This window comes from Scomber japonicus, chromosome 21, assembly GCF_027409825.1.
Source record: "Scomber japonicus isolate fScoJap1 chromosome 21, fScoJap1.pri, whole genome shotgun sequence".
Lineage (NCBI taxonomy): Eukaryota > Metazoa > Chordata > Actinopteri > Scombriformes > Scombridae > Scomber > Scomber japonicus.
The window spans coordinates 14,743,923-14,771,253 of record NC_070598.1 but is presented as its reverse complement, the minus strand read 5'-3'; the positions used below and the strand labels follow the sequence as shown (position 1 = coordinate 14,771,253).

The window sequence follows — 27,331 nt, the reverse complement described above, 5'->3', positions numbered from 1 at the left end:
TTTACATGATGATACAGAACACACTGTGCAGAGTAGTTTCTACACACAAACTGATTCTTCATCTTATCTTTTGTAATACAGAGTGTCTGTTCTTCGCTGCATCCAGCATTTGTAATACTTGATTAAGCAACTTTTACAAAAAAAAACAAAACAAAAAAGACCACACAAGTCTGCTCAACACATGTACAAAGTGTAAATCATGAATTTCACAAAACTGACACGAGAGCAAAGTTAGACTGGAGGTTTTTAAAAAAAACACATTTATTGTTATTTTCACGTTAATTGTGTAGAGGTGTGTACTTCATTCACAAAATAGGAACAGTAAAATTAATCAGACAAGAAAAATATATATGTAGTCTTTTTCTTACATTATCAATATATATATATATACATACACACACATTGTAAAATAGGACATTGTAACAAAAAACAAACCAAAATGTAGCAATAAGCAAGTTATGATAGGCTACATCTGCACTGTGAAAACAGATGTACAGTATTTTGTAAGTCTATAAAAAAGAAGAAGAAATTAGACTTTTTTTTCCAGATCCTTCCTCCGTTTTCATTGTAGTTTTTATGGCTTCATTTATAAAGTTGAGACAGACCAGAGTAAAGCAAATTGAAAACATGACACACCTACAGTAGCTATACTTGGAAAATACCCCAATGTCTGTTTTAACACCATAATCCCTGTTATCATGGTAAAACATGTTTACAGTGGTTAGGTGCCATGCTTTTGAGCATTAGTCAGACGTTATGTGTATACACGTGTAAAAAATATCATGGCTACACAGAAGCATTTCTCCCAAGACGACAATATTACAAAAGAACACTCAATTAAGCGTTACAAAATACACACGCGCACTTTAGATTCAAGGCCAAACAGCCGAGAGAGAGAGAGGGAGAGAGAGAGAGAGAGAGAGAAAGAGAGAGAGAGAAAGAGAAAGAGAGAGAATGAATAGAGGCAATTTATAAAACAAGACAGGTCCAATGTTTCAGAATCAGTGGCCAGAAGTAATGAGCAGACCGAGCCAGGCTCCTTATAGATGGTATAGAATATATCTTTTTTTTTTTTTTTACTAAATGTTGATGTGTGAGGTTCAGAAGTGTGAGTCTGATGCTGAGCCCATCATGAACTTACTCAGTATATTAACAAATATCCTCCAATCACTGGTTTGTAAAAAGTAATTATAAATACATTTGGGCTCAAAAAGGTTAAACATGATTGGAAGGTTAAAACGTAAACTCTCCGTCAATGGATCAACACATCCTCACTGTTCTTTCTGTGTACGTTCAGCACGACTGTGACAACGATTACTGAGAAACACACCGTACAACACCACCATTACTCACTCTGTACAATAGAAACAGCTGTAAACTTGTACATCACCAGAGTCGTCTGGGATCTAGTTAATAATAGACTTGTCCCGCAGTCACAGGGATGTGACCAGAGAGACATCAGGGTTTTTCGCTGTGGATTTAGGTCCATCTCCCTCCAACATGAGTCAGAAAGTTGCATATTAACTAACAAAATCCATAGGAAAAGGATATAACTCATTCCTGAACTAGTTTTATTTGGTTGTCCTTACAAAAATGCTCCATTCCTCCAATGAAATATCCCATATTGTGAAATGGATAAGACGCCGTTTAACAATTTCTCTGGTGCGTTGAGAAATGTTCAGATATTTTGTCAGACCCTCAGAGTCACTGTCACATCCCAGTTGTTCAGCACGGACATAAGACAATTCACTAAAGGCTCCTTTAGTAGTTCAAGGTCACAACACTGATGCCAATCCCCAAACACAAAAATGTTTAGCGTAGACAAGGTGAGGAGAAGATCAACTCAACACCTTTACTTTTTAATTTTTTTTTTTTTTTTTTTTTTTTTACAGAAGATCAGTTGGATTCAATTCACTTTTTTTCCAAATTAATTCCGGTTTTGGAGATATTACAGAAAAATAATGCATATTAATTCCTTGTTATGAAAAATATTGAATTCTGAAGAAAGCTGCACCTGCAAACCAGACTAAAAGTGAATTGAGCCCTGAGCCAGATGTTATGATGATATACTATGGTACAGAAAACTCTCCATCTGCATGAGGCCAGATGACAGGAGCCTTGTCGCCACCTGGTGGCCAGTACTGGTACCGCAAGGACATCATGACCCACCACAGGCAGGAAGGACAGATAAACCTTGTATAAAATATTGCGCCTCAACGACTGGTAAATACAATTTGGTTATGATGACACTGGCGAAGATAAAGCTAGGATGTTGTAAACACTTTAGGTTCAGAGGTCAGAGCTCCTGACAGGTCAGCCCTTATTTGGCAATGAATGTTGGTGTCTTTAGTAAAGGTTGAAAGCGCTGAGCTGTAGAAAAACAACAGGCTGTAGACACGGTGGGCTGACGGGAACATTGTGAAGAATCACTGATCGGCTAAAGAACAGGTAGTGAAGGATGCATATTGTACTGTGTGAAATGCATCTCCCAAGACAAACTGTCTGAATATAAGCAGCATGTTTTAACACAAGTTGGCCACAAAAAACAAACAAACACAAAGAGTTTAGTTTGTTAGCTCTTTAAAAAAAATCCACTTCAACTGTTACATATATTCACACACACACACTCACTCGCACATACACACTCATACATTACACCATGAAACACATGATCCTCCAAAATTCATTTTACCTGGGGTGCTTTTTGGACATGATAAAAAGCAGCTTTGATGGACATTGATAATCTACAAAGTGCAAATGCGCCACCTTGTGCTCTGATATCCAAAATGCCATCCAAACCTCCCAGCTACAGTCTTCCCTGTTTTGCAGTGGTTCAGTCCAACTGAGCCATGCAATAGAGTCCTCTGTAATACAGCCTGGGTGTATTAAAAAAGGTGCAGGCCATACATAAGCTCCAACATGTTAAAATACAAAACAAAAATAAGGCCATCTCTGCGGGATGTACTGCTTGCCTTTCTAAAAAAAAAAAATGGCTGAAAAACACACATACTGCTCCAGCTTGTGCCCCTGCTCTTCACTGCAGCGTTGTGCCTATCCATGTGAGTCCTGGTGCACCCAGGAAGCTTTTGGCACAAAAAATAAAGTTTACTCATTCAACACCAAAAGTAGCTCCTATTCCCTCTGGGATTCTTAGATGTTGTCCTTCATCTTCAACAAATGCTCCGGTTGTGAGAAAAAAAAAAAAAAATGTATACAGCTGAATATGTGACTTCTAGTTTATGTGTGAGTGTGTGTATTTGTATGCGTTGGTGTGAGAGGGAACAAGCTTGTGTCATATGTCTTATAGGGGCAGGTGTGAGATTTGCTAATGACACTGCATGCGAAAAATGCCAATGCCATAGATGCATTACTGTGCGGTGACAGGCAAAAGGAATGCATTTCCATAGTTACTCTGTATGGATCCGAGGGGATGAGGTTGCACTGGGAGACTGTTTCCATGGTGACAAACTAAACTGTTGCGTTGCTTAAGGCATCGTATTAGATGACTGAGTTTCTCCTGTGGCATGGAAGAGAAGAGAGCAAATAAAACAAAGATAATTAGGTAAATTACTGTTGATTACACTGCTGCTTCCAATTTTCTTCAAATAAACGTTAAAAAATTGACATAATTATGCAATGAAACACATCCAGGTGAAAAATCTGACACGTGCACACAGAAGTATGATTGCTAATAGCATACACAGATCATCAGGTCAGAGCTGTGATTCACTTTTGTTCACCTGGTTAGGACTCGCTCTCCATGGAGATTGTAATGGTTTCACTGTCAGCTGCGAAGCCAAACAGAAAATACAGTAAGGTGACAGATGCCAGACAGTGAGTGGTTGATGTTAATTCTGTCTATGAAAATATTATCATCATCTCTAAGTGGAGCGCACCTGATTTGAGGGTGTTATTAGCCGCATGGTCTCCGACGTTGTTGGCGTGCTGGTCGTTGATCAGTAGGCGGTTCTGTGACTCGCTGAGCGGGCTCACTGGGACATCAGCAGCACTGGAAACATACCCAACAAATACATTTAAAAAAAAAAAAAAAAAAAGAACCGTGCGTCATGCCCCCTTCCCAAACATTAATCTTTTTCAGAGCTTCATGTCAAATAATATGGCTGTTATTGCATTGGTTGATCACCTTTTATTAGGCTCTGGATGCAGGGTGACTGTGGCCTGCTCTGCATCTCCATTGACCAGCCGTGTCGGGAAAGTCAGACCATCTCCCTGACTGTGGTGAACAAGACACGAAGTCAGTAAGCGGCAGGAATCCAGTATTGTTCTAAGAGTCTGTCTGTCTACTCTGTTTTTACCTGGTGAAGACTGGCAGCGGCCAGTACTTCTTCTGATCTCCAAACACCTGAGCTATATTCTTCCGGAAACCTAGAGAGAAACCGTTCTTATCGGAGCCCGTCCTGAAGACCGGTGCTCTGAACGCCTCTGAAAAAGCGAGAAGGATGGAGAGAGTTCATTAAACAAACATCAATGGAAGAGAAAAGAAAGGGTTCGACTGAAAACAAGAATGTGAGAGTAAAGTATATTCAATGATTTCATACGGTAATTTAATTTGCAAGTATACAAAGAAATGGGTGTTTGACAGAAATGTTTTTGACAGAAAAACTTGTTGAATGTGTATGTGTGTTACCTATAGTGGACCTGTTCTTCCCTACAAGCCACAGGTGGTAGCTGAAGAGGGACAGAATACTGATGCAGAACATGGCCGCCACAAAAAAAAGAAACAAGACATGGAATTTGGCGTGAGTGTCTGGCAGCTCGTTCTGAGGAAGAAACGGGAGGAGAGAGGAGAGAGAGAGAGAGAGAGAGAGGGGAATCAATAACACATATTCACACTCATTAATGGAAAGAGAGACAAAGAAAGAAAGAAAAGGGCAGAGTGCGAGAGAAATAAGAAGTGTGTCTTGTCAACAGCACTGCATGCACATCACAATGAAAACCATGGCAACGATGGTGAGGCACTGCAACACCAAAGGCTCTGGAGGGTGACTGGGTTACCTTTGGGCAGTTCTCTGCCGATTTCCTCCGGCAAAGCTTTAGTACAAACAGAAACAAGACTGGTTAGCAACACCAGGAGAGAACAAGCGGGTGGGGAGGGGAGCGGGGACTAAGAAACCAGGAGGCAAATACGAGTCAAGGCCAAGTTGGGAGGGAAAAAAAAAAAGAAAGAAAGGAAGAAAGTGGGTGAATGCACAAAGTGTGCCCAGAATGGAGGAAACAAAGGGATGAAAGAAAAAGATGAGAGGAAATTGAAGTGGAGTGGAGAAAGGAGAGAAAATACAAAAAAAAAGAGAAAGAGAGGAGGTGTTTGCGGCCGCATGAGTGGCGTGACTGATGGTTCAGATAGTGGAGAGGGAGATCAGAGAACAATGAGTCTGTGTGTGAACTGGGGATAACAGAAGGGGATACAGAGAGGGGGGGGATGGGGTCAGCGGGTGGAGGGTGAGAGAGGACAGAGAAAACAGAGGAGAGGTCAGCACCATGCACAGCCAACTCAAGAGGATGCTCGCCGAGGCTCTGACATGCAACCAAACCTGCATCCTCTCTCCGATCACACAGACACACACAAACACACACACACACACACACTGTCATCGATTACTGCACTGCGTCTGAGTGAGCAGACTGTAGTGAGGAATACATCCGGGCGTCGTTACTCACTGTCCAGAACTTTATGAAATATTGCAGCACGGTGGCAGCAATGAACAAACAGTAGACCAGTGAGTAGGCCAAGAAGAGGATGAAGAACTTGTAATTGGAGAATCCTACGCAGTTGTTCACCCTACAGACACACAAACACAGAAAAGGTCAGATTCAACATCACAAGCTCTGAGTAGAAACCTTATCAATGTGAACTTTAAAAAGTCGGAGGCTTTGTTTTACTTTTAAGGTTACGCCAAGCTGAGTGAATTATGTTGCTTTCTTTTTCCTCAATGACAAATTGTACAGGACTTTTAGGAAACTTTACTTAACATTAATGCATTTTTGGGTGTAGTGTTGCACAATATACTGATACTAGAAATATATCACAATACCCTGCTGTTAAAATGGTACTATGCCCCATTTTATTAGTATGAGTCATTTAAGAATTAAAGTGTTTTAATAAGAGTCGTATTTCCTATGAGTTCCACCAATGTGCGACAACAGGCAGTGTGTGTGTGCGGTGCTCTGCTTCCACTCCCTGCAGACATAGTGGGCGTGCTCTCATATCCACACTGCAGCTTTCATGGTGACAGAATGAAAAGGCATTGCGGCAGGTACAAGTGCTCTTGCCGATTTTTTGCGGTTTGTTAACAGAGCTGATGCACAGAGCAAAATGTGGTATTATTTTGCTTAGTTAGCTGATAGTCAGGACAAACCCACGTATGATGATGACCCGTTCATGGAATTCCAAGAGAAACAGGTTGGCGAATGTGATAGATAACATAATTACAGTTTGACGATGAAGTTATAGGCAATGATAAATGTTTAATTTAGCTTGAGCTTTTTATATAATTTACCAATGTGGCAAACACCCCCATATGCAAATGCCATGTTCACACTTGTTAACTGCGTGTCACACATTAACTTTACCATAATGTACAAGGTGCTAAAAATGAGGCGTTCACATGCAAATCAACCAGTTATAAATGATCGCTTTATTTGTTTTATTACATTCCTTTTCCTAATGTTTTACATGTTTACCGTGGTATGATTTCAGTATCAGTATCGAGATAGTTAGGCAGGTATTTAAGTTATAATAATTATGTAATGAAGGAAAATGTCACCCAGCGCAATGGTTTGGCTCATGTATGTGTAAAATAAGAGCAGATGGAGGTAAGAACAAATTAAAATAGCCAAATGAGCATCAGTTCAGAAAGAAACCTTTAAAGTGTCCATCAGAAACAGAATCATTTCCCGAAGGGCCTGCTTTGAATATATTTGGTATGGTGAACAATGCTAAATGCAAGAATAAAGATCTGAGGTGAGTTTAGCAGGTCTTACATACCAGGGACAATGGTGATCCATCTTTAGCACGCACCTACCATACACAGCGAGAGATAAAGACAGATTAAACATGACAGAATAGATTAACTCAGAATCAAGGATGATTCAAATAGTTAGCATTTAATACTACAATATAAAAAGGAGACTTTCTTACATGTCACATGCGGAGCAGTGATGACACCGGTCTGGCTTGATAACTTGACAGCGATCACAGTAACGGATTGCTGCAGCATTTTGACAAAATAGCATCTCTTTAGGAGGGAGCCCAAATAGACAGAAACAACAAACAAATGCACACACACTAAAAAAAAATAATCACGTGATGACATGCAGACGTACCTCCAGCTCCTGTGCGGGTGTACAGAGGCAGACTGGTGGCTGCTCTCCACAGGATTTCTTGCTGGGACTCTGGCCTCTCTTCCTTCTCATAACGCTCCTTCTCAGCTTTGGGAAGGCAGAACTGGAGGTGCAAAAAGGATCCGTTACATCCAGTTGACGTTTAGGACACTGCAGACATAGGTTTGGGTAAAGGGGTCATTTTACCTCTTTCGAAGGACTGGCAGGCTTGGTGAAGATGGTCTTCCAGTAAGACCATACAAACATGATGAAAGAGAGGTGGAAGAAGATCAGGTAGACAACTGGAGGGAAGCAATAAGCAAAGCGTCAGAATCAACAACGCAACATTTGATATGAACACTGACATAGAAAAAACAAGCAAACTGCCATTAAATATTGATATAAGAAACTGCTGCTGTCACTCAGGATGAGGGTACTCTGAAGAAACCCTGTACATCTCCATATTTAATTAATGAGAGAGGAAAGCTTATGCTGAACACTGTACTTCAAGTGGACTGACCTCAGCACTTTGAGTGAGCAAGAGTGTGCCAACCTCTTTTTATTAGCTAAGTCTACAGAGCATATTTCACTGGAGCAATGAGAGATTATCCCAATGAGTAGCAAACTGGCTCAGCTCAGTAAGCTTCCATTCATACTGTGTCAAATTAACATATTTTCACTTACTCTGCTCTCCTATACTGGGGATGGTGACTGCAAGAGACAAAACAGACAAAAGACAAATGTTAGATAATGACACTAGTGGTAACAAATCTGACGAGGGGTTCAAAGATAAACGTGCGATTGTCAATGTGCGACCATTATTGTATTTGACAGAAAGGATACTTTACTTTACTTTTCCTATTATACACTTGTAAAGTACGTTTAAAATAATAGCTGTTCCAGAGCTTTCAACTGCATCACAGGATCTTGCTCAGCAGATGGCGTCTACCCAGTTATCGCAGAGTTTCCATGTTCCTGATCACTACAAGGGATTCTTGTCCACCTTTTGATGAGCTTGTTTTAAGGCTGTGACTAATGATTAAGTTTTGTCTATAAAATGTCACAACACTATATTACTTTTAACTACCACTTAATTATCACTTTTGTTTTGTTTCTGAGTCTCTGGGATGGTATGGTGGGTGGATTGGGGGGGGGGGGGGGCGCTGTAAAAATGGACAATATGAAAACATTTGTATTTTGGTTTCCATGCTGACTGTATGTTCCTCAGTCTGTTATGTTGTTGGAAAAAAGTTCAATAAAATGTTTAAAAAAAAAAGTCCGAAAACAGCAAAAAAAAAAAAGATCATCATCATTTTTTGGAGCAAATGGAGATGCCTTCAAATGTCAAACTCTGAATAAATCAGTTTACTGTCATACATGACACAGAAAAGCTTCAAATCTGAGTAGCTGCAACCTGCAAATATTTGGTTTTCTAAAAAAAAAAATGATTATGATTATTCACCTTTAAAAATAAGTGGTTAATTTTCTGTCAAACAATTCATCTAGATTGTTTTAATTGCTGTTTACAAGGTTAATATTCAGCATTCAAGTCTTGATTTTTTGGGCCAATGTGGGCAAAAAAAGTAGGTAGAAAAAAGAACTGCCTCTATCGACTGCATTGTGCGGTGACATGTACTCGTCTTGAACTCTTTTCAAGATCAAGCATGAGTGTTCAGCTCTTTGGGAATCTAAAAAGTTAGACAAAGAAAAGAAATCACTTTTTTGGTCGAGCTATTCATAACTAGAGCTGCAATGATTTGTTGATTCATTGATTAGTTGTCAACTATTAAACTAATTGGCAACTATTTTGGAGTAGTTCCTTAAGAGAAATAGTCTACATTCTCTGATTCCACTTTCCTAAATGGGAATATTTTTGGTTTCTTTAGTCTTCACATGTAAACTGAATATTTTTGGGTTGGTGATTGGGACAAAGCAAGACATTTGAAGACATTTTAGGAAACAGTGATAGACATTTTTCACCATTTTCTAACATTTTATAGACCACACAACTGATTAATGAACTGAGAAAATGATCTACAGATGAATCGATGGGGAAATTGATGTTAGTTGCAGCTCTACCCATGACTTACATGCACACAGAGGCTAGATCCTCAAAAAAGGGGGGTGCAGGAATAGGTATAGGCTCATTTTAAAGGGTTAACACGCCAAAAAGTTGGGTGTAATCTCTCTAAATGGGGTTTCTTGGCAACGAATACTCATCCTTCGGGGGGTGGGGGGTGGGGGCTGTGATTATAAGTTCAGAAATCAGTGAAAGACATACGTTGTGCCCATAATTCCGAATAAAAACCTAATTCGTCACTCAATTTTAAGCTACAGCACTTCATTATCACTCAGTTTAGGGAGCAGTTTTCTGGTCAGCCGGCTAAACGCTGTTTACTTAACGCTTTCATTTTTTTCCATCCAGACTCCATTCAGCTCGACACAAAGAGACAGCAATATTAACAGCACGGAGAAACTTTTGCTTTATCCAAAACACATCTATGCTTAAAAAAACAAGGCGAACCAGAGCGATAATTAGCTGTATCTAGATTTTTTTGGACCAACAACCATTGTTGAGCTGCAGTCCGTTTACTTCCTGCTGGCAAAAAAACGGCAGCTGTGTGTTAGTGTGGACGGCACAGCGGCTGTAATACATAAAAGGCTTTAAAGACACGACAGGACGTTTTACTTACATATACATAGTTCCACCACATAGGCGTAATAAGACCAGCAGACTACCAGAGCGATGAAAATCACAGGTATCCATGCTAAACCCCGTTGACAGCATCTCAGTACGTGTGTAGGCGCCATCTTTCTCCCTCTGCTGGGGGAAAGGGAGTGTCCGCCTGTGACGTCACTGGGGCAAAAGGAGGCAGGAGGTGGCCCCAGATTGTTCTCCCTACAGTATGCTCCAATGCTCCACTCACTTTATTTAAAAAAGAAACACACAAAAGTGATGAGCTATTGAAAAATGATTGGAGCTTCCCCCCCTTTGAAACCTCTCACTTCATATGTTTATATTTTGTGAATATTATTTAACTCTCTGTTCTTCTTATGTTACTGAAATGTGATGTGTGGATGTGCTTCTACTGTTTACCTGGATGTGTGTATCCTTTTTTGGAAAATATTTATATATATATAGTACCAGTCAAAAGTATGGACACTTTCCCATTCACATCAATGAGAAAGTGTGTCCAAAAATTTGACTGGTACTGTTTATATTGAAAGAGATATTTGTGTTACTGTCACATCATCTAGGCTAGATGTTTATGATCTTATTTATCTAATGATGTGAAATAGGAGAATGCATGGAGAATTTGTGATCGATTTGATGTGATCGATTGACTTTTTCACTGTATGTTCTGGATTGATGTAGCCAAATAAATTTAAAAAATACCCTTAAGGTGAATGTTGAGATTGACATGTTTGGTTTAATGCTATATTTTAGTCAAGACATACAATATACAATGTATTATATCATTAATCTTATGTGATAATCTTTATATAAACTCCTTTTTTAGAAAATATTTATATATATTGAAAGAGAAGGAACACACTGAGTTGTGTTACTATCCCATCATCTAGAAGTTTTTGGTCTTTGATACACAGTGGTAGAATGCATGGGAAATGTGTGATAAAACTGCATCAATACAAGTTTAAGGAAGTCCCAGAAGATATTGCACAGATTTTATCTGGTAAAAAAATATCTAGAAAGATTAAAATTGGATAGTGAGTATTAGTGTGCTACAAAAACAGTAGGCCTAGTAGTACATTTTTTTCACTCACTGAACTGATGCAGCCAACTTTTAAAAAAAGACAATTAAGATGAATGTTGAGATAGATATATTTGATTTAATGCTATATTTTAGTCAAGATATAGGCTATTAAATGAAATTACTCTGGATAAAAACTAAAACTCTTTGTGTAAACTCTAAATTTGATATAACTGCAAAATAAATGTAGTGTAGTGAAAAGTTGAGTGTTTCTCTCTGAAATGTGGTGGAGCAGGAGTAAAGAAAAAATAGGCTATATAAATATTCATTTATTTCCTATATATTGTAATAGTAGCTATTTGTTAAGTGCAATGACCTCAAAATGATGCTTTGCAGGCTACTTGAGTTTCTTTCCATCAGTCCGTTGTGTATGTAATGTTAATTAAAAGAAACTGAACTTAGAGCATTTATTGTATTTCCTTTTAATTATTTCAATACATTTGTTTTTTAATGCCTTTTCAACTTCATCAGTTTCACACTAACGAAAGACAAAAAAAACCCTGAATTTTTTCAATAAAGTTTTGACAAAAAACGGTCTGAAAAAAGTTTCTTCATAAAAAAAAAGTCTGTTTTTACAATTCTCCTTATATCCTAAACTTATTAACAAAAAAATACTTCTTTAAACCTTTCCCTTACCGATATGACAAGACATATAGCTACATGAGTGGTTGCCCACGCGTCTTATGTGATGTATTGAATGTAGCAGTGCAGCTGAGTTGAGGGCGGTGCATATTCAGCCCTCAACATAACAAAGTGAAAGTAACAGTGGCACTATCCAAACTTTCCAAATGACTTCCGAGGACTTGGACGTAGACAGATATTTGTCTCGGATCGGGCTTGTGGGCCCTGTTAAGCCCAGCCTGGAGGCGTTACGCTCGGTTCACACCTTTCACCTGCTGTCGGTGCCGTTTGAGAACCTAACAGTGCACAGCGGCGGTAGAGTCAGCCTCGATATCCGCCATCTATACGAAAAGATCATAAACAGGCGTAGAGGAGGCTTCTGCTTTGAGAATAACGGCCTCTTCTCCTGGCTGCTGGTCAAACTGGGTTTTCAGGTGACTCTGCTTTCCGGCCAGGTGAAAAACTACATAACCGGTCGCTACGGGCCACCTTTTGATCATCTCATCCTGATGGTGAACCTTGAGGGCCGGCGCTGGCTCTGCGACGTTGGATTTGGTGCCGCGGGCTTCAGTGTCCCCCTGTCATTGGAGACCAGTGGCCTCCAGGAGCAGGGCCATAGAGTGTACCGGATCAGAAAGGACATGAATATGCATTTTCTGGAGTGGCAACAGGAGGAGAACAAAGGTGCAGATGGAGACTGGAGAGAGATCTACAAGTTTACCCTTGAACCTCGGTGTCTTGAGGACTTTACTGAGATGTGCCAATACCACCAAAGCTCCCCCAGCTCCATCTTCTTCTGCAAATCCCTAAGCACCATTCTGAAACCAGGAGGAAGGCTCAGATACATCGGACACAAACTGATCACAACCACGTTTCCAAAAGGAACAGAGGTGGCAACAACTACGACTAGGGAGCTTAAAGAAGATGAAATTCCTGGTGTTCTTGCGGAGGAGTTTGGAATTGTGCTGGACTCTCCACTCATACCCAAGGATGAGACAATCACACCACCTCCAGTCATGTATTGATCATGCCTCCACAGGCAGTATGTGGAAGCAAGGGTTAAAAATGCATTAACCTTGTCACTAAGATAACTACAAACATTCTTTGATTCTTAAATGTAATGCAAAAGTTATTTAAATTGATTTTTTTTTTACACTAAGGTGAATGAAAAAACTGATCCTGATCTTTCACTGCCAGACCCAAATCTACCTGTTAAACATCAACCAGCTGTACATTTCTCGTCTTGACAAATGCGACAAAAACAGATAAATTGTCAGTTTGATTTAATAAATTATACATACACTTTTAAGATGTACAATGGTCATTGCATTAATCCATATGTCCTTTTTTTTTTTTAAGACAAAGTCTGCGTTCAAAGTATTTACACATGTACAATTATCAGGCAGCACTTTACAAAGCAAGGCATGAACGACAATACAGATGTTGAGCTTCAAATCAAACCTCTAACCTTCACCCTCCTGCCCACTCCGTTTCTCTGAGGGGATTACGTCGCTGTCCCATGATTATAATACATTTTTCCCCCCACCCACCTTGAATGGGCATAAAAGAGAATTCAAAAACTTCAATGACATCCATCAAATCCACCAAGATCCACAGGAGATTCAGAAGGATTACAGTCCAAGGACTGAGTTGAAAATCAAAAAAGGTTGGGGTGGAGAGGTGGAGGAGGTGGATGTGGTGGGCGGGCAGGATGTACGCAGGGCAACAGGTGCAAAATGTTGTGATGTGTGACACAAAAATCTACTCTGCGACAGGGTTGGGGGGCGGGGGCGGGGGCGGGACCGAGCTCGTTCTTCCAGCTTTCCGTTCGTAGTTGACAAGTCTTTGGCCAACCAGGTACCTGCAAAGACAGATATTATTATAAAATTATATAAAATTATAAACACATGATGCTTTCTGTTGGTGTACTACGCTACAACAGCCTTACTTGTCGTTCTTGATGTGTTCATAAAGGCGTTTAAATTGTCGGATTTGGAAGGACAGGATGCCAATAAGCGAGACCACCATCAAGAGGAACGGGTAGATTCTCCTCTGCATTAAAATCTCCATCTCTGGGGTCACTCCTGTTGAAATAACACACTTCAGTTACACATCGTTAAACTGAAACACTCTCAAGTCACTCTGCGGTCACTGCAACAAAAAACAAATATGATGAGGAAATGTTATGCCACTTGATAACTTGAACGAAAACGCGTACGTAGGGGATTTATCTAAAGGAAAATGTCAGTGCTCTAAGTGGATTGATGTGGACCGCGCCTGTGCTTCATTCCTTTACCTTTGCAATTGAGATTGTACCTACAGTATTACTCAACTCTATTTGTCAGTGTATCTGTTTTGGCCTCAGACTCAATATATGAAACTAAAAAGCCAACAGAGAAAATGGAAAGTTTGAACAAATGAGCTGTCTAACTGATCCACCTGTGCTCAGAAACTTACCCACAGCAGGCACTACCCCAGCAGCGATCACATACGGCACACACAAGGATAGCAGCAGGACTGAAATGACCGGGGCTGCCAGTTTACGGATGATGAACTGGAGATCGATGTTGCGAATACCATTTGCATAAACCTAAGAAGAAAGATAAGACTTAGTATAGAATTTAATGAATCACCATTCAGAAATTACTGTCTTTTATCCCTCTCTCACACAACCTCATATGATTCAGTTATTAATTGAATTAATGTATTTGCCTGTAATACAAATCTAAAACCCACCTGCTCAATTACAGTCTTCAGCCACCACTGAGGACCCATGAGAGTGATGGCAGCAATGATTTTGGCATGAAGCACTCCAAGAGCCCAGTCCTGTAGAAAACAGAGACAAACATCAAACGTAAGGAGAGTTCCTTCATGATTCACAGATACTTTAAGTAGAGAGTGATGGCAAAAAGACAGAAAGACACACAATCATACCTGCCAGGGGTAGAAGAGGGGTGTTTGGTCCAGAGGAACCCTGAGTGGAGCCACAATAACCAGTTCAAACAACAGGCCCAGCAGCAGCGGAATGACTCCAGCAACCAGCAGAGCTACAACCAGGGTCTTCAGGATCTACACAGAAATATTGAGGATAGACAGTTTCATTTATTGTTACGTCCCTCCTTGTTTTCTATGCGTACTGAATATATTCCTGCCACACTACTGGGCTGTGTCAGCAAAAGAAATGATGGAAACAAGTACAGTAGTTCAGATTTTATCTCCTTTTTATGGCACCAAATGTTTTCCTTAATTAGGACAAAACTGTCTCAGCACTAAAAAGGTTGATCATTTTAGGAGCTACAATGTGGATGCAGGAAAAATGTGGATATTGGCTACAAAATCTACTTAGACAGAAAGCAACCATTTAACCAAAATGTCACATTCAGATGGAATTTAATGGTTCTGCTCTGCTTCCCAATGTTGGTGTTTGCCAACAGTGGAGGCTTACTAATGCCTACCATGAGCGTCCACTCCTGGACTTTATTTATGATGACAGTGCGTCCCTGGGGCATCCAGGCCAGCAGCACAGTGACTCCGCGGATTGACAGCCAGCAGACATACAGGCCGCATGCTGCTGTGTACAGCTCGTGGATTTTCGAGCTTCCTGTCCAGAAGGACATCAGCCAACGCCCAGTGAACACTAAAACACATGACAAAACATACATGACTCCACTATTTCTAATTGTGCATTGGTCCTTGGGTCTGGTTAAGGAAAAAATAAATGACTATTTGAAATAGAACAGTTCAAACAGCAGACATGCATACACATAAATGCACCCTTTAATTATGGTTTGGGTGTGAGTCAGTGGAAAATGGACGGCTGGTAGTGTTGGATGACTCCAGGTCTCACCTGGTAGAGTTAGGCACACCAGACTGGCCACCAGCAGAGTGATGCACATAAATGCTATCAGCAACACAATCTGGAGAAACAGACATTTTAGAATAAATGCTTCATGTTTGGACACACTAAAAACAAAAAAAAACACCTTTGTAATGTGTACAACTATAATAACCATGTCCACAAATGTTGAGACCCAGGCGTTTTACATAAAGGAAGAAGAGTGTATGTGGACATTTGGGGGGTGCATCGTGTATCACATTTTTAAGGCAGTAGAAAAGCAAAAACTCAGTATCACTGAGAGTTGAGTTATATGGCCTCACTAAGTGGTACCTAGGGCGTTGGCACGTTTCTAAATTTGTGTGGGAAGCCAAAAATAGCAGACAGCTGTAGTAGATCTAAAGAAGAGGCTGTATAAAAATAAAGAAAGCTTCTGTTTCATACTCAGTTCTGAATTATATTACGATATTCAGATGACCTTAACATAGTGCATTATCACCTCAAATGTTAATATCTTTCTTTATCTCTCCTGCCTGCAAACAAACCCATATGAGGTTTAAGGTAACTATAAATTAAGAGGGTGTTGCCTGTTTAAGTGAGCTTGCAGTTGCCTTGAACTTATTTTTAATGGCCGTTTTGTGTAGTTTTACAGGCTACAGTCACTATGTTGTTACTCATTAAGAAAAAAAAACTGCCAAAGTTCAAACATCATCCAGAATGACTGTAGCAAAAGATTCCTGTCACTGGAAAATAAAAGAAGCCGTATGAACAAAAGGAGAAAAAAAAACACAATAATATAACATATAATTTGGCAGAGCCTGCTCCAGAAACTACAGCAATATGTGTTCAGAACTACAAGACTGTTTTACCCTGAATGGGAAGCGAAGAGGACGGTGGTACGGCTGGAAACCCACTGGTCCACCTTGTTGCAGGATGGCCTGGTGGGCTGCATGGAGCCCCTCACCAACAGCTGGGGCCGGGTTGTTATTGTTGTTATGGTGACCAGGGGGTGGGTTGTTGTTGTTATTGTTGTTCACAGGCTGGTTGGCATCATTGTCATCCTGCTCTCCGAGGAGGTAGGAGTGGAGATCTCTGTGGTGGGAAAGTGTCGGAGGTAGAGTAAGAAAATGTGAGGGGGAAAAAAACCCCAATGAAACTAACTTGTTAGGTTAAAATGTGAAAAGTGCATTGAAGCAGGTCACTGGCTTTTTCACTCACAGTAAATATCCTGCACTGACTGTCCAGGCTCTAACTAGGCCTTTTAGCCACTGACGAGTGTGTCCCTGCTCCAGTAGAGCTGGCAGCACAACCTGAAGTAACAATAGCTCCAAAGACAGCTCACTGACCGGGGCATCGCTGAGGGAGAAGAGGTGGACAAAAGGCATTTCAACAGACTGTCAAATAGTTGCACGTAACAGTTTTTGTGGTTGTCACTTTTGCTCTCAGTTAAATTGACTAAATCAAATTAAATGTGTGTTTCCACTTATGTCTTTGCTCATTCATTCACATGGGCAATATAATCAATATCTCCTCTTTGGCAAGACATTGTGGTTATCTGGCATAAAGAGGGAGTTTCTTAGACCACTTCAGGGAGACAAAGCAGCAGGTTTCATACAGTTAAACACTGGGTGACCTATAACTTAATGCTTACCTGTAGAGCATGACGTTGTATGGGAGGAAGGTGGGCAGCAGTAGTTTAATTAGCCTGATGGGCAGCCACAGCATGAGCAACACTATAGAGCCAAACACTACTACAGACAGGATGAACCGCCGCAGGTGTCTGTAGATAGGTAGGTGTATCATTTCCTGCACTGGGTTAAAATCTGGGTCATTGAGGTTTCTCAGAAACCACAGCACTCCAGGCCTCAGCACCTGATGGACAAATTACAAAAGTTAGCATCAGACTTTTTTTCATAGGCAAAAATACAGTTGAGTAATTTACACCTGGCTTCTCTAAATCACTACCCAAGAAAGCAAATGTTAAGTTTGTCGTAATGATCTTACCTCTCTCAGGAGGAGGATGAAAGAAGCAAAGTAGAAGACGTAGACCATCCCCACGAGCCAGTGCAGGAACATGGTGGTACCAGGTGCTGATTTAAAACTCAACTCTCTGTCTTTCAATGATGCATCAAACATCTCCTGCAAGACAAGGAAAGTAAAAGTAAAATGTTACGCACAGATAACATTTAGATCAGTTCAAACTCAGTATTGGTTCTAAGATAATGCTTTCTAATGAATCACTGCACAGATGGATTTATGATAAATCACAGTGAAATGTACAGTGAATACCATTTGCATATGCTCAACATATTAAAATGAGAAGAAACTCAATAATTTGAACAGACTACACACAGGATAAAGAAGAATTTATTCAAACCTAAGTCCTGTTGTTTCTATTTCTGCCTTAAAATAGAGTGGACATTTTAGATATCCTACATATTTATTCCAGCTTTTAAAAACAGCTCTGTTGCAAAGATAAAAGACTTTACAAGCTGCTGAATAATAAAGATAGCCTCTTCCACACAGTTTTCAGCCAATTTAAATTAATTTCACAGGTGAACAGCTGACAAGGTTACCTTCCGCACCTGTTCAGAAGTAAGTTGATTGACTCAAGACAGGGGAAACACATACAGCATCTATTGGCTTACACTGAGCAGAACAGGGTGGTGGGCTTGGGTCCGCTGGAGGGTTAGAGGGACTTGCTTCTGTGCTACTTGCAGACTCATGTTAGCTGCAGCACAGAGGCATGTGCAACTCTCTCCAGTCATTCAGAACAAGTTGTTTTATATTTTATGTATCAATGCATACAGGAACAGTGAGCAACACCATCTGCTTTTGTGTCTGTGCCACACAGCGCTGTATAGAAGCATCTATGTTTAGAAGGATAGCTTGTACAGTGACCCTGGATGAATCCTTAAAGACTGCTTGAAGAAATTATACTATTTAATAACAGTATTTGACTAAATAAAATAAGGTTCAATATCTTTTGGAGATTATGTGAAATTTAAAACAGCCCTGTTAAAACATAATAAACCAGTTTGGGAAAACATGTGTGCTGGGTTTTCAAAAACAAAAGCAACAATATGATATATCAGAGTAATACGTTCATACTGAAACCACAGACAGGAGAACAAGAGAGTCTTACTAAAGAGCAGATGTCGAGCCACCAGCCGCAGATCAGTGGAAAAACACCAATCTCCACAACAACCAGCAGAGAAACCTGTAATTGAAGCAGTTTTTCAGTAACACTTCACACCTTTTTATCATGATCTAGTCTGATGCTGCAAAAGACTGTCTGTGGGTGTTCTATAAATGCAGCCTGTTAGCATATTGGATTTATCTTGATTACTGTATTAAATTCTTTCCATTCCCCGATTTCTGTGATTGTAAATAAAATATGACTCAGTGTTATTTTCTGGAGATGCATCTCAGGGAAATAATACGTCTGTGAGCGTTTCCACCAAGTACTGTGCTTACATATAACACAAAGGAGAAATTCATTTTGCAGTGTTACCTTGACAACAATGTAGCAGACTCCCAGGAGACGTCGGGATCGCTGGAACCTGACCAGAGCGGCCAGTCCCTAAAACACAGCCGTTAAGGATCGACACTACATGTATGCACCAAACTGCATCAGATACTAATTGGATTAAATGCTACATTTCAGGGAATTGATGTCAGTTGGAAGGATACATGACAGAGGATGAGCGTCATGGCCAGCAGTATGTAGCCCACAATAGTGGTAATTAAGCCCTCGAAGTGGGAAGCCTGGACCTAAAAAATGTTAAGAGGCAGTCAAAAATTTAAAGTACATAATTCAAGCGAATCAGTAATATAAAAATAATGTTGAGCTGATTAAAGCAGTGTCTTACATATTCCTCAAAGCCAAGACCCACGACAGAGAAGTGCCCAATGTGGTAGGGACAAAATGCTGAATCAGAAAGGGAGGAGAAAGGAAAGCATTTAACTTCTCCTCTTTCATAAATTCAGACTGACGAATGCAATCACACACACATGTAGATATGTGGCAATCTACTCACCAAAAACCAGGATGAAGAGTGTGTTAAGGGACACTACCCAAAACACGTGCTCCTACAAGACACAGGAATCATCAAGTAATACAGCTTCAAATGAGCATGATATAAAAAATACAAAATAAAAAAACACAATTGGCAATTATGCATATCAACACTTACCAGAAATACCAGTGAACCATCTAGGCCGAGCATCTGATGGGGAAATAGAAAGTGTTTCATGTGAGTGGATTTGTAATAAATACAGTAAAACCAACTATAGTGTTTTGTGTGCAACGATTGGGGTGTTTGGAGATCAGTAATGTCATGTTACCCTTTCCCAGGTGAGCTCCTCTGCCGCTCTGTCCCATTCCAAAGCGTTCCAATTCATGTCATCTGCAGAGAAAGATATCAACTTTAAATAGAAGCAAATATTACTACATTTAAAAATATCAACCTCAACATCATAATCCCACCAATGCCTTTGTCAAAAAAGATTGAACCCATATTTTCCTGCTCGTCAGATATGGCAACATCCCAGTATACAATATCTGAATAGGACAACATTGTTACAGTGTTTGTTTAGGGAAATAGTTTTTAAATCTTTTGGCAACAGAGCAGAGAAACATTATTCAGAAGAAACTTACTGTTACATTATTAATGTTACTCTGGGAAAAAAGTGTGAGCTCTGATGTGCAAAGCAGCCTATTCTGAAGCTTTTCCACTGCATTTATTTAGCTGTGACACCCCACAGCTAAATGAATGCATAATACAATCACAATTCATTATCAGCTCTTTTTGCCTAGCCTGCAGCAAAAATCAGTCCATTAATCATGGTAAACAAAACAAATGAGTGAGATATGAGCACTAAGGGTAGCCTTCTGACACGTCATTATATCATTCTCAAATTAATCTTGATGCCCTGGCAAATTGTTAACAAATGATACCATGGTGGAAACAATCTGTATGCTCTAATGGCAACTGTAATGTTTGTTCTAGTGTTTCTCAAAATTAAGACTGCATTCTCAGAAACCCTGTTGTTTTCTGTTAAGAACAGATGCGGCTCCAACAGAGAATTCGATTTTTAATGGAGGAAATTAAAGCTTGAAAACTCTGGCTTATGACCCACTACAAGTGTGTGAAAGTTTATTTATCTGCAGAGTCTCTGCTGTGTTCGGGACGCTTCTGAGCGTCACGTTTGGGCTATGTTTATTAATCCTGGAGCCAATAAGAGCACACAGTGTGTGAGGTTGGGAATTGTAGTGACCGTGTTACATCACTGTCACTGTCTGTCTCTTCTGCTCTGGTCTCTGTCATGGATGTACAAAGAGCTGCAGGTCTGTGCGTCTATTGACTGAGGGTGGAGCTGAGCTACACACACAAAAAGCAAAGAGGCCACAGCTCCACATTAGCGGCACCTTCCCTCGGGCTTGTGTGGAGGTGTGGGCTTGTTTATTTGTGCTTTAGAACTTAACCTGCGTGAAACAATCCGAAAATAACATTTCATTTATCCCATTCACAGCTTTATTCTTGCCAGCGCCACTTGCTGTCACTCTTTAGCTTGTTTCTGCTTGTCTATCTCTCTCAACTTTGAATGCTGTGTTGACAAACATCAACCGACAAATCCTGCTCAATAGACGTTTAATTTAAATCAATACGTGACTGAATAAAAGCCCTTTTTCAAACTCCAACCTTGTGCTCCATTGTTGGGGTCTGCATCTTCAGCAGCTGCTCCCTCCTCTTCTTCCAGCTCGGGGTCATCACCCTGGTCTGGAGGGACATCAGGGGGTTCAGGTTCTGCCTCATTCTGGGCTGGTGGATCAGCAGGGGCTGGTTGGGCTGCAGGTGGTTCATCAGCTGCTCCCTGACCTGCAGCTTGTGCCTGAGGGTGAGGGAACCGGAGGCATGTGTAAATGCAGGAGGCATAATGAGGTTTTGTGTGGATGTGTGTGACTAAGACCACATGAGTGTATGTGTTATGGAGGGACAATGCAGAGTAGATATATGGGCTGTGGAACAATATGGCAGCCAAATGATAAACATGGTCATAGAAGACAGACAGAAAACTCTGTGTGCATCTATATCTTTATTCCAGCTTTTCAAATGTGAATATTCTCTGGTATAATCTATTATAATGAATTGAATACCTTCAGGTTATAAAGGTTTGGCTTTTGGGAATCAGTGATCGACATTTTAAATTTCACTGGTCATTTTTTGGCACTTTATGGACCATACAACTAATCAATTAATTGAGACAATAACAGACAGACTGATCTATAAAGAAAATGATTGTTAGTTGCAGTCCTGCCCCACATGGAAACTAGACAGGTTTGAAAATGTTGTCTTCTTGATATTGGTAAATGCCTCACTGGCCATCATTCAAGTAATGTACCTCATTGGCTTGTCCAGCTGCGTTTGGTGGTGGTTGTTGGTGCTGCTCTAACCACTGGGGAGCCCCACCATGGACTATCTGTTCTCTGAGCCAGACCAGGCTTATAAATGCACACAGGGTGCAGGTAACCACGAAGCACCCCTGTAGACAATCAGCCAGCAAGTTCTCTCTGCAGGAGCACAAAGAAAACACAAACTTATTAAAACATATTAACATACTGGCCCAACACTCACATGGTCTTTAAACTAAGTCTCTGAAAGGGGCATTGAAAGAGAACATATTTTAAATCATCTATATCACATTTCAGATAAACCTACTTTCATTACATTTGACATATATTTTGAATATTAGTGCATGTAGTGCTGGTGAACGCTGGTAGCATCACTCACGTAGAGAGCATGTCCAATGGCAGTGTCAAAAGTGAGCTCACAGAGCCGGTAAAAAGACACTTGTAGATGCGACCTGACACAGAGACACAAGATAAGACAAATAAATGTTATCTGCACATGCTGCACAATGTTTACAAAATGCTGTGGTATAATAACTTACATAATGTGAGAATGAAACAGATTACTCAGCCTACTTTTTCTTTTTTTTTTTTTTTACATTGAGTATTGAAGGGTATTTACATAGCTTACATAGCTTTACATAGCTGGTTATGGCATGGTATCAAAGCAGTAATCCTCTATGTTAAACCATAAACATGAACTAATAAGTAACGCTTATGTCATGGTTATTTGTTCAGACTGTATTATGAGTTGTGTGCACTGTGTCACCCGAATGGGACAGAAAACTGGATAAGGAGAAATACTTAAGTGGTCAACATGTGGTAAATATATACTTTTAAACCAATGAAACAGACTGATCTGGTGAAGTCGATAAAACTATGATCCCTCATTGATTTGATGAATCTATTCATGAGGGAAAGATACAGACATGGAGTTTAACATGTTTAAGATGCTTATTTAAACAATGCAACTAAAATTAATTGTACAAAAGGTCTAATCTAGTATTTGGTCCCTGTAGTGTTGAATACATGTTCTTCAACATATACTACTTACATGCAGTGAGAGGAACCACACCGAGCCATGCAAAGGCCACCAGTGTGTAATGGAACCAGTAGCGGATGGCTGTGCCCACACTGGTCAGCAGGCCGGCACAAATGTCCTGAATGGGCAGACGTGAGGGCATGTCTGGGGAGTAAACTGAAGTGGAAACAAGGAGAAAGTGAAACAGAGATATTCAAATTCCCTTTTCTGTCTAATAATTTCCTGTTTATAGTGCTGTGAGCTATTTGTCCAATTCAAAATAACAGTGTAGTAACAAAAGAAATGACTTGAGAAATACAACTGTCACACATAAAAGCATCTGATAAAAAGGAGAACCATATGGCCCCATCTGTGAGGCTTGTTTAGGAAAATTGAGGCGGTTTAGTAAATTACAATAGATGATGCATTCAACCACATGTACTTACTTGGTGTGAAAGCAAATCGGTGCTTGCATAATTCACAGTACTCCTTCCTGCTGTGCTTCAGCCACTGAACCAAACTGCAAAACAGCATTTAGAAGGTGCACGTCAGCGCAAAATTCAACAACTTAATGCATGTGCTGGCCGAGTATCTGTAAATATTTTTTCCCAGGGTGAAGATAGGACCTGTTTCTTTAGGAATCACAATCAAGTGGTTTGTAATAATAACACCAGAGCAATGAAAACCATCCACTTTAAAACCAAAACAAACATAAAAATAGAGAAATATGTGTGTGTGTGGTCACATTTGAAATTTCAGTCGAGGTTTGGTAGAGAGATTGGTAATATTTAGATTTTTGTGGCCCATAATTAAAACATTTTCACTTTCTCGACTGTGAGTACTTATAGTATCATGTTTCAGTAAAACGGTTGCTTTGTGATTCACAACTAAAAAGGGCGTATCCATTATTCCTGAACTACTTTGTGCTTGTATGGTGACGCATTAACGCATTAACACCGTTCACACTTGTTGTGACATACTGTATGGAAGGCCGTAGTATTAACAGCTAGGTTATGTAAGAGAGGCATTACACCACCATATGATTCCAACACATACAGTATGACTGACTGACCGTGGTTATAGTCCAACTCTGAGTTCATCTTCCAGGCTCTCACTCCTTCATGGTTTAGTTTAGAAAAGTTATATCAAGCAACAGCTGGGCTATCTTTGGGAATCTTGAATTGTTTCCTGAAATTCCAATAACTTCACCTTCACCTCTTGTACCTCTTGTAAAACATATTTTATTACAAGTAGAAACTGAAAGCCATCTGCTCATATACAAACAAGACTGGTTTACGTTAAGTACCAGATGAAATTGAATTGTCCTAATACACATTGTGCACCCTGATGTGAAAAGGTCAGTATCTGCCATTTCCGTAGGTCTCAGTTGTGTCTGAAGTAAGTCATGCCCACATCAAACATGGCTGATATCTGTGTTGCTTCCCTGATCATGTTAATCTGTTAATGGGATGTTGCTGTGAGTTTTGTCCGCATTTATTAGTAAGCAACCTCAGACAAATAAGACAATCATAACTAAACTCATACACTGAACACATCTACACCATCCAGACACAATAAATTGTTATTCTAAACTTTATGGGATGGCTGTAAACTAATATGGCTGCAGATTGAGGTGTAACAATTACTACAGAACAATCCAGGCTTGGCCTTTGCTTCTGCGTGGGGTATTTTCCATCCACCTGACCCTCTTGTTATCAGTGACGCTCACACACACACAGAACAAATGAGAACACAGTACAATCTCTAAAACACCTGCAGGGGGCTGGTAATGTTTTCAATATGCCAATAGCAGACCTGCCACAGGCCAGTAATCTGGTATACAATACAACCTGGATGGGATAGAGGATGAACCTGTTCTGCATCCTTTCATGATTCTTCTGTAACATTTGTTATCAAGCCGCCCACTATTGAGTGATTACAATACACAGCCTATTCACCAAGCTAGCCAATTACTTTGCAACCACCCTCTAAAAACCAAAAAGGAAATTCCTGCTGGATTTTCTCATCAAGTGAGGGTATTTTTACTGCACTGTAGTAACCTGATTATAACTCCCTTTGATCAGTAATGTTATTACAGAAACATCAGTATAAACAAACGTTCTAGTTTCTTTTTTTAGACTATGAGATTAAAAAATAACCTACATATTTGTATTTAAAAAAAAACCCAAAACGAACATATCGTCTGAACTGGGTGTCTTTCTGACATTTTTTGATAATGTTCATAGAGTCAGGATAGGAATAACCATGTTGGAGATGAATGTTGTGGAAATTTGGTACACATTATACAGTGTTGTATTAGCAACAACCCATTACAACACTTCATAACTAGGTATATGATTATAACACAAAGTTTAACAAATGCAACAAGTTAAACACAGTTAGTGAATAACTCATATTACTGTTTCTGGTCTTTTACTGAAAAATTAAAGTTGATGTGGCCTTGTGGAGAAAAGGGAAAAGGGGGCGTGACACCATTTTAATAATAACAGCTGTCAAAGGGAAAAAGACACTCAAACATGGCTAACTTTCAATGACAGCCTGATATCCACCTCAGGGCCTCACAGTAGATCTAAACATGATCTAACATGAATAATGGCCTTTCATAAGAATGCTTAGGCCTACTCAACTTTTGGCACATTTTACCATGTATTCATAACTGTCACTTACCATTCCTGGTGGATGAACTTGATACTGCCAGTGCAGACACAGGGATGGTACAGGGGTTTGTCTGGGGTCCCCTCTGAGCGGCACACACGACAAATATCCGCTGATGGGCACATGCGCGCATACAAACACACACACACACACACACACACAAAACAAACCATGTGGGTGAGTATATCGTGAGCATACTAAAAGTGTGTGACAATGTGAGTATTCTTTATGACAGTTAATATTATGAATTATGTTTGTGTACACACACTTGATTACATCCACACATTATTTATGGTTGTTTCATTAATTGTATTGAATATTGATTTATGCATTTATTTCTTTGACTGTACTGCAGAAATCCATGACTTGAATGGAGACAACAACTGGATAACTAAATTGCGATTAGTCTGTCAAGAAAAACCATGAAACCGATCATGTTAGCTAAGCTACTCTATTAAGCAAGACCCTCATACTTGACGGTACAACGAGAAACTTCCCTCATCTATGTAACGTTATCTATACACATGACGACAGCAGTAGTAACTTCTGGTCCTTTCTATGCTCTCTGCTACAGTACTGCCTCATAATATATGCCATAACATGCAGGTCTGCGTTTTGCTGCCTTCTCTCGTCTTTTTGAATTCACCTCAGACCACATTTACAGGCTATTTAGCTAAGCTACTCAAGCTCAGTTTACTAGCAGGCCAGCTCAGCAGCAGCAGGCTTGGCTCCCGGTGATGTGCTAGTTAACTCTAGTTAGCTGAGTTTACCTTCTTCAGCAGTATCCATGTTGTTCGGCTAAGCACCGGTCACCGTTTCTTCCAGGAGTACCGTGTACAGTGAACCCATCCACGACACGGACAATATCGTTTAGCTAGCTAACTTAGCTAGCGAGACGAGTAGTAACTTATATCCTTACAGGTCGGATGCATTGACAATCATAAAATGGTTTCCCCTGCGACTAAGCTCCAGCGCTCGCTACGTTGGGTCCCTCTTCACATCCAGCTTGTGTTCGCCGCTACGGTTTTATTTTTATTTTTTACGGTGTATCTTAAATGTAAAAATAAACTTGAAAAACATTACATCCTCCGCGTCTCTGTAATGACAGTTTAGACCTCGGAGACAAATGGCTAGCTAAGCTCGCTATACGCATGCGCCGACGTCATTGCTGCAGGTAACAGTTTTATTTACGACAGCGGTTTGCTTTACGGCAGGGAAACTTCCACAACAACCGTCACGTGGTTGTGACGTGGATTTATTAAGAGCTCTTATAATACATTCATGTTGTAATACTACTACTACTACTACTACTACTACTACTGATGATGATATAATAACAATAATAATAATAATTAATTAATAATAATGCTACTGTTACAACTGATACTATTACTATTGCTACTATTACTACTACTACTAATGATGATAATAATAATAACAATAGCAATAATAATAATAATGATAATAATAATAATAATTCTACTACTGATACTATTACAACTGCTACTGCTACTGCTACTACTGTTAGGAAACATCACTTTCATTCTTGGAAAGTGATGTTTTCTAACATTAGCAGGAATGTTTGGACTGAATTTAGAAATTCATATTGAAATTTTACACAGACGCTATCACTGCAATTAATTAATTCACAA

At 39.9% G+C, this 27,331-nt stretch overlaps 3 protein-coding genes across 3 annotated transcripts; 1 reads left to right on the top strand and 2 right to left on the bottom strand.

Moving 5' to 3' along the window:
* Positions 1-240: 240 nt before the first annotated feature.
* Positions 241-11,819, bottom strand: LOC128382206 (palmitoyltransferase ZDHHC20-B-like). The gene is made up of 14 exons (XM_053342192.1): positions 11,751-11,819; positions 10,035-10,267; positions 8,026-8,052; positions 7,549-7,643; positions 7,345-7,465; positions 7,160-7,229; positions 7,007-7,039; positions 5,680-5,800; positions 4,649-4,781; positions 4,317-4,443; positions 4,145-4,234; positions 3,897-4,009; positions 3,741-3,788; positions 241-3,517 (listed from the first exon to the last, which is right to left on the bottom strand). Exons 2-13 carry the CDS (start codon positions 10,150-10,152, stop codon positions 3,745-3,747), a joined length of 1,092 nt encoding a protein of 363 aa, XP_053198167.1. The 5' UTR covers positions 10,153-10,267; positions 11,751-11,819; the 3' UTR covers positions 241-3,517; positions 3,741-3,744.
* Positions 11,781-13,012, top strand: LOC128382207 (arylamine N-acetyltransferase, pineal gland isozyme NAT-10-like). The gene has a single exon (XM_053342193.1). It carries the CDS (start codon positions 11,903-11,905, stop codon positions 12,758-12,760), a length of 858 nt encoding a protein of 285 aa, XP_053198168.1. The 5' UTR covers positions 11,781-11,902; the 3' UTR covers positions 12,761-13,012.
* LOC128382205 (E3 ubiquitin-protein ligase MARCHF6) lies at positions 13,004-26,799 on the bottom strand. The gene is made up of 25 exons (XM_053342191.1): positions 26,450-26,799; positions 25,692-25,791; positions 23,450-23,523; positions 23,037-23,180; positions 22,365-22,437; positions 21,976-22,144; positions 21,276-21,465; positions 19,918-19,979; positions 19,767-19,799; positions 19,611-19,662; positions 19,443-19,501; positions 19,264-19,344; positions 19,085-19,153; positions 18,716-18,790; positions 17,575-17,709; positions 17,222-17,442; positions 16,789-16,926; positions 16,440-16,662; positions 15,583-15,652; positions 15,191-15,372; positions 14,670-14,804; positions 14,472-14,561; positions 14,193-14,325; positions 13,684-13,819; positions 13,004-13,596 (listed from the first exon to the last, which is right to left on the bottom strand). Exons 1-25 carry the CDS (start codon positions 26,466-26,468, stop codon positions 13,497-13,499), a joined length of 2,763 nt encoding a protein of 920 aa, XP_053198166.1. The 5' UTR covers positions 26,469-26,799; the 3' UTR covers positions 13,004-13,496.
* Between the last annotated feature and the right edge of the window lie 532 nt (positions 26,800-27,331).

Excerpts from the sequence above, each read along its gene's own strand:
- LOC128382206 (XM_053342192.1), bottom strand. The coding sequence starts at position 10,152 with ATGGCGCCTACACACGTACTGAGATGCTGTCAACGGGGTTTAGCATGG. Across the intron at positions 7,040-7,159 it reads CACTGCTCCGCATGTGACAT|GTGCGTGCTAAAGATGGATC; the intron begins GTAAGAAAGTCT and ends TGTGTATGGTAG. Across the intron at positions 4,235-4,316 it reads CCGCTGCCAGTCTTCACCAG|TCAGGGAGATGGTCTGACTT; the intron begins GTAAAAACAGAG and ends TGTTCACCACAG.
- LOC128382207 (XM_053342193.1), top strand. The coding sequence starts at position 11,903 with ATGACTTCCGAGGACTTGGACGTAGACAGATATTTGTCTCGGATCGGG.
- LOC128382205 (XM_053342191.1), bottom strand. Across the intron at positions 22,145-22,364 it reads CCATTGGACATGCTCTCTAC|AGAGAACTTGCTGGCTGATT; the intron begins GTGAGTGATGCT and ends GTGCTCCTGCAG. Across the intron at positions 15,653-16,439 it reads CTCTTCGCTTCCCATTCAGG|ATTGTGTTGCTGATAGCATT; the intron begins GTAAAACAGTCT and ends CTGTTTCTCCAG.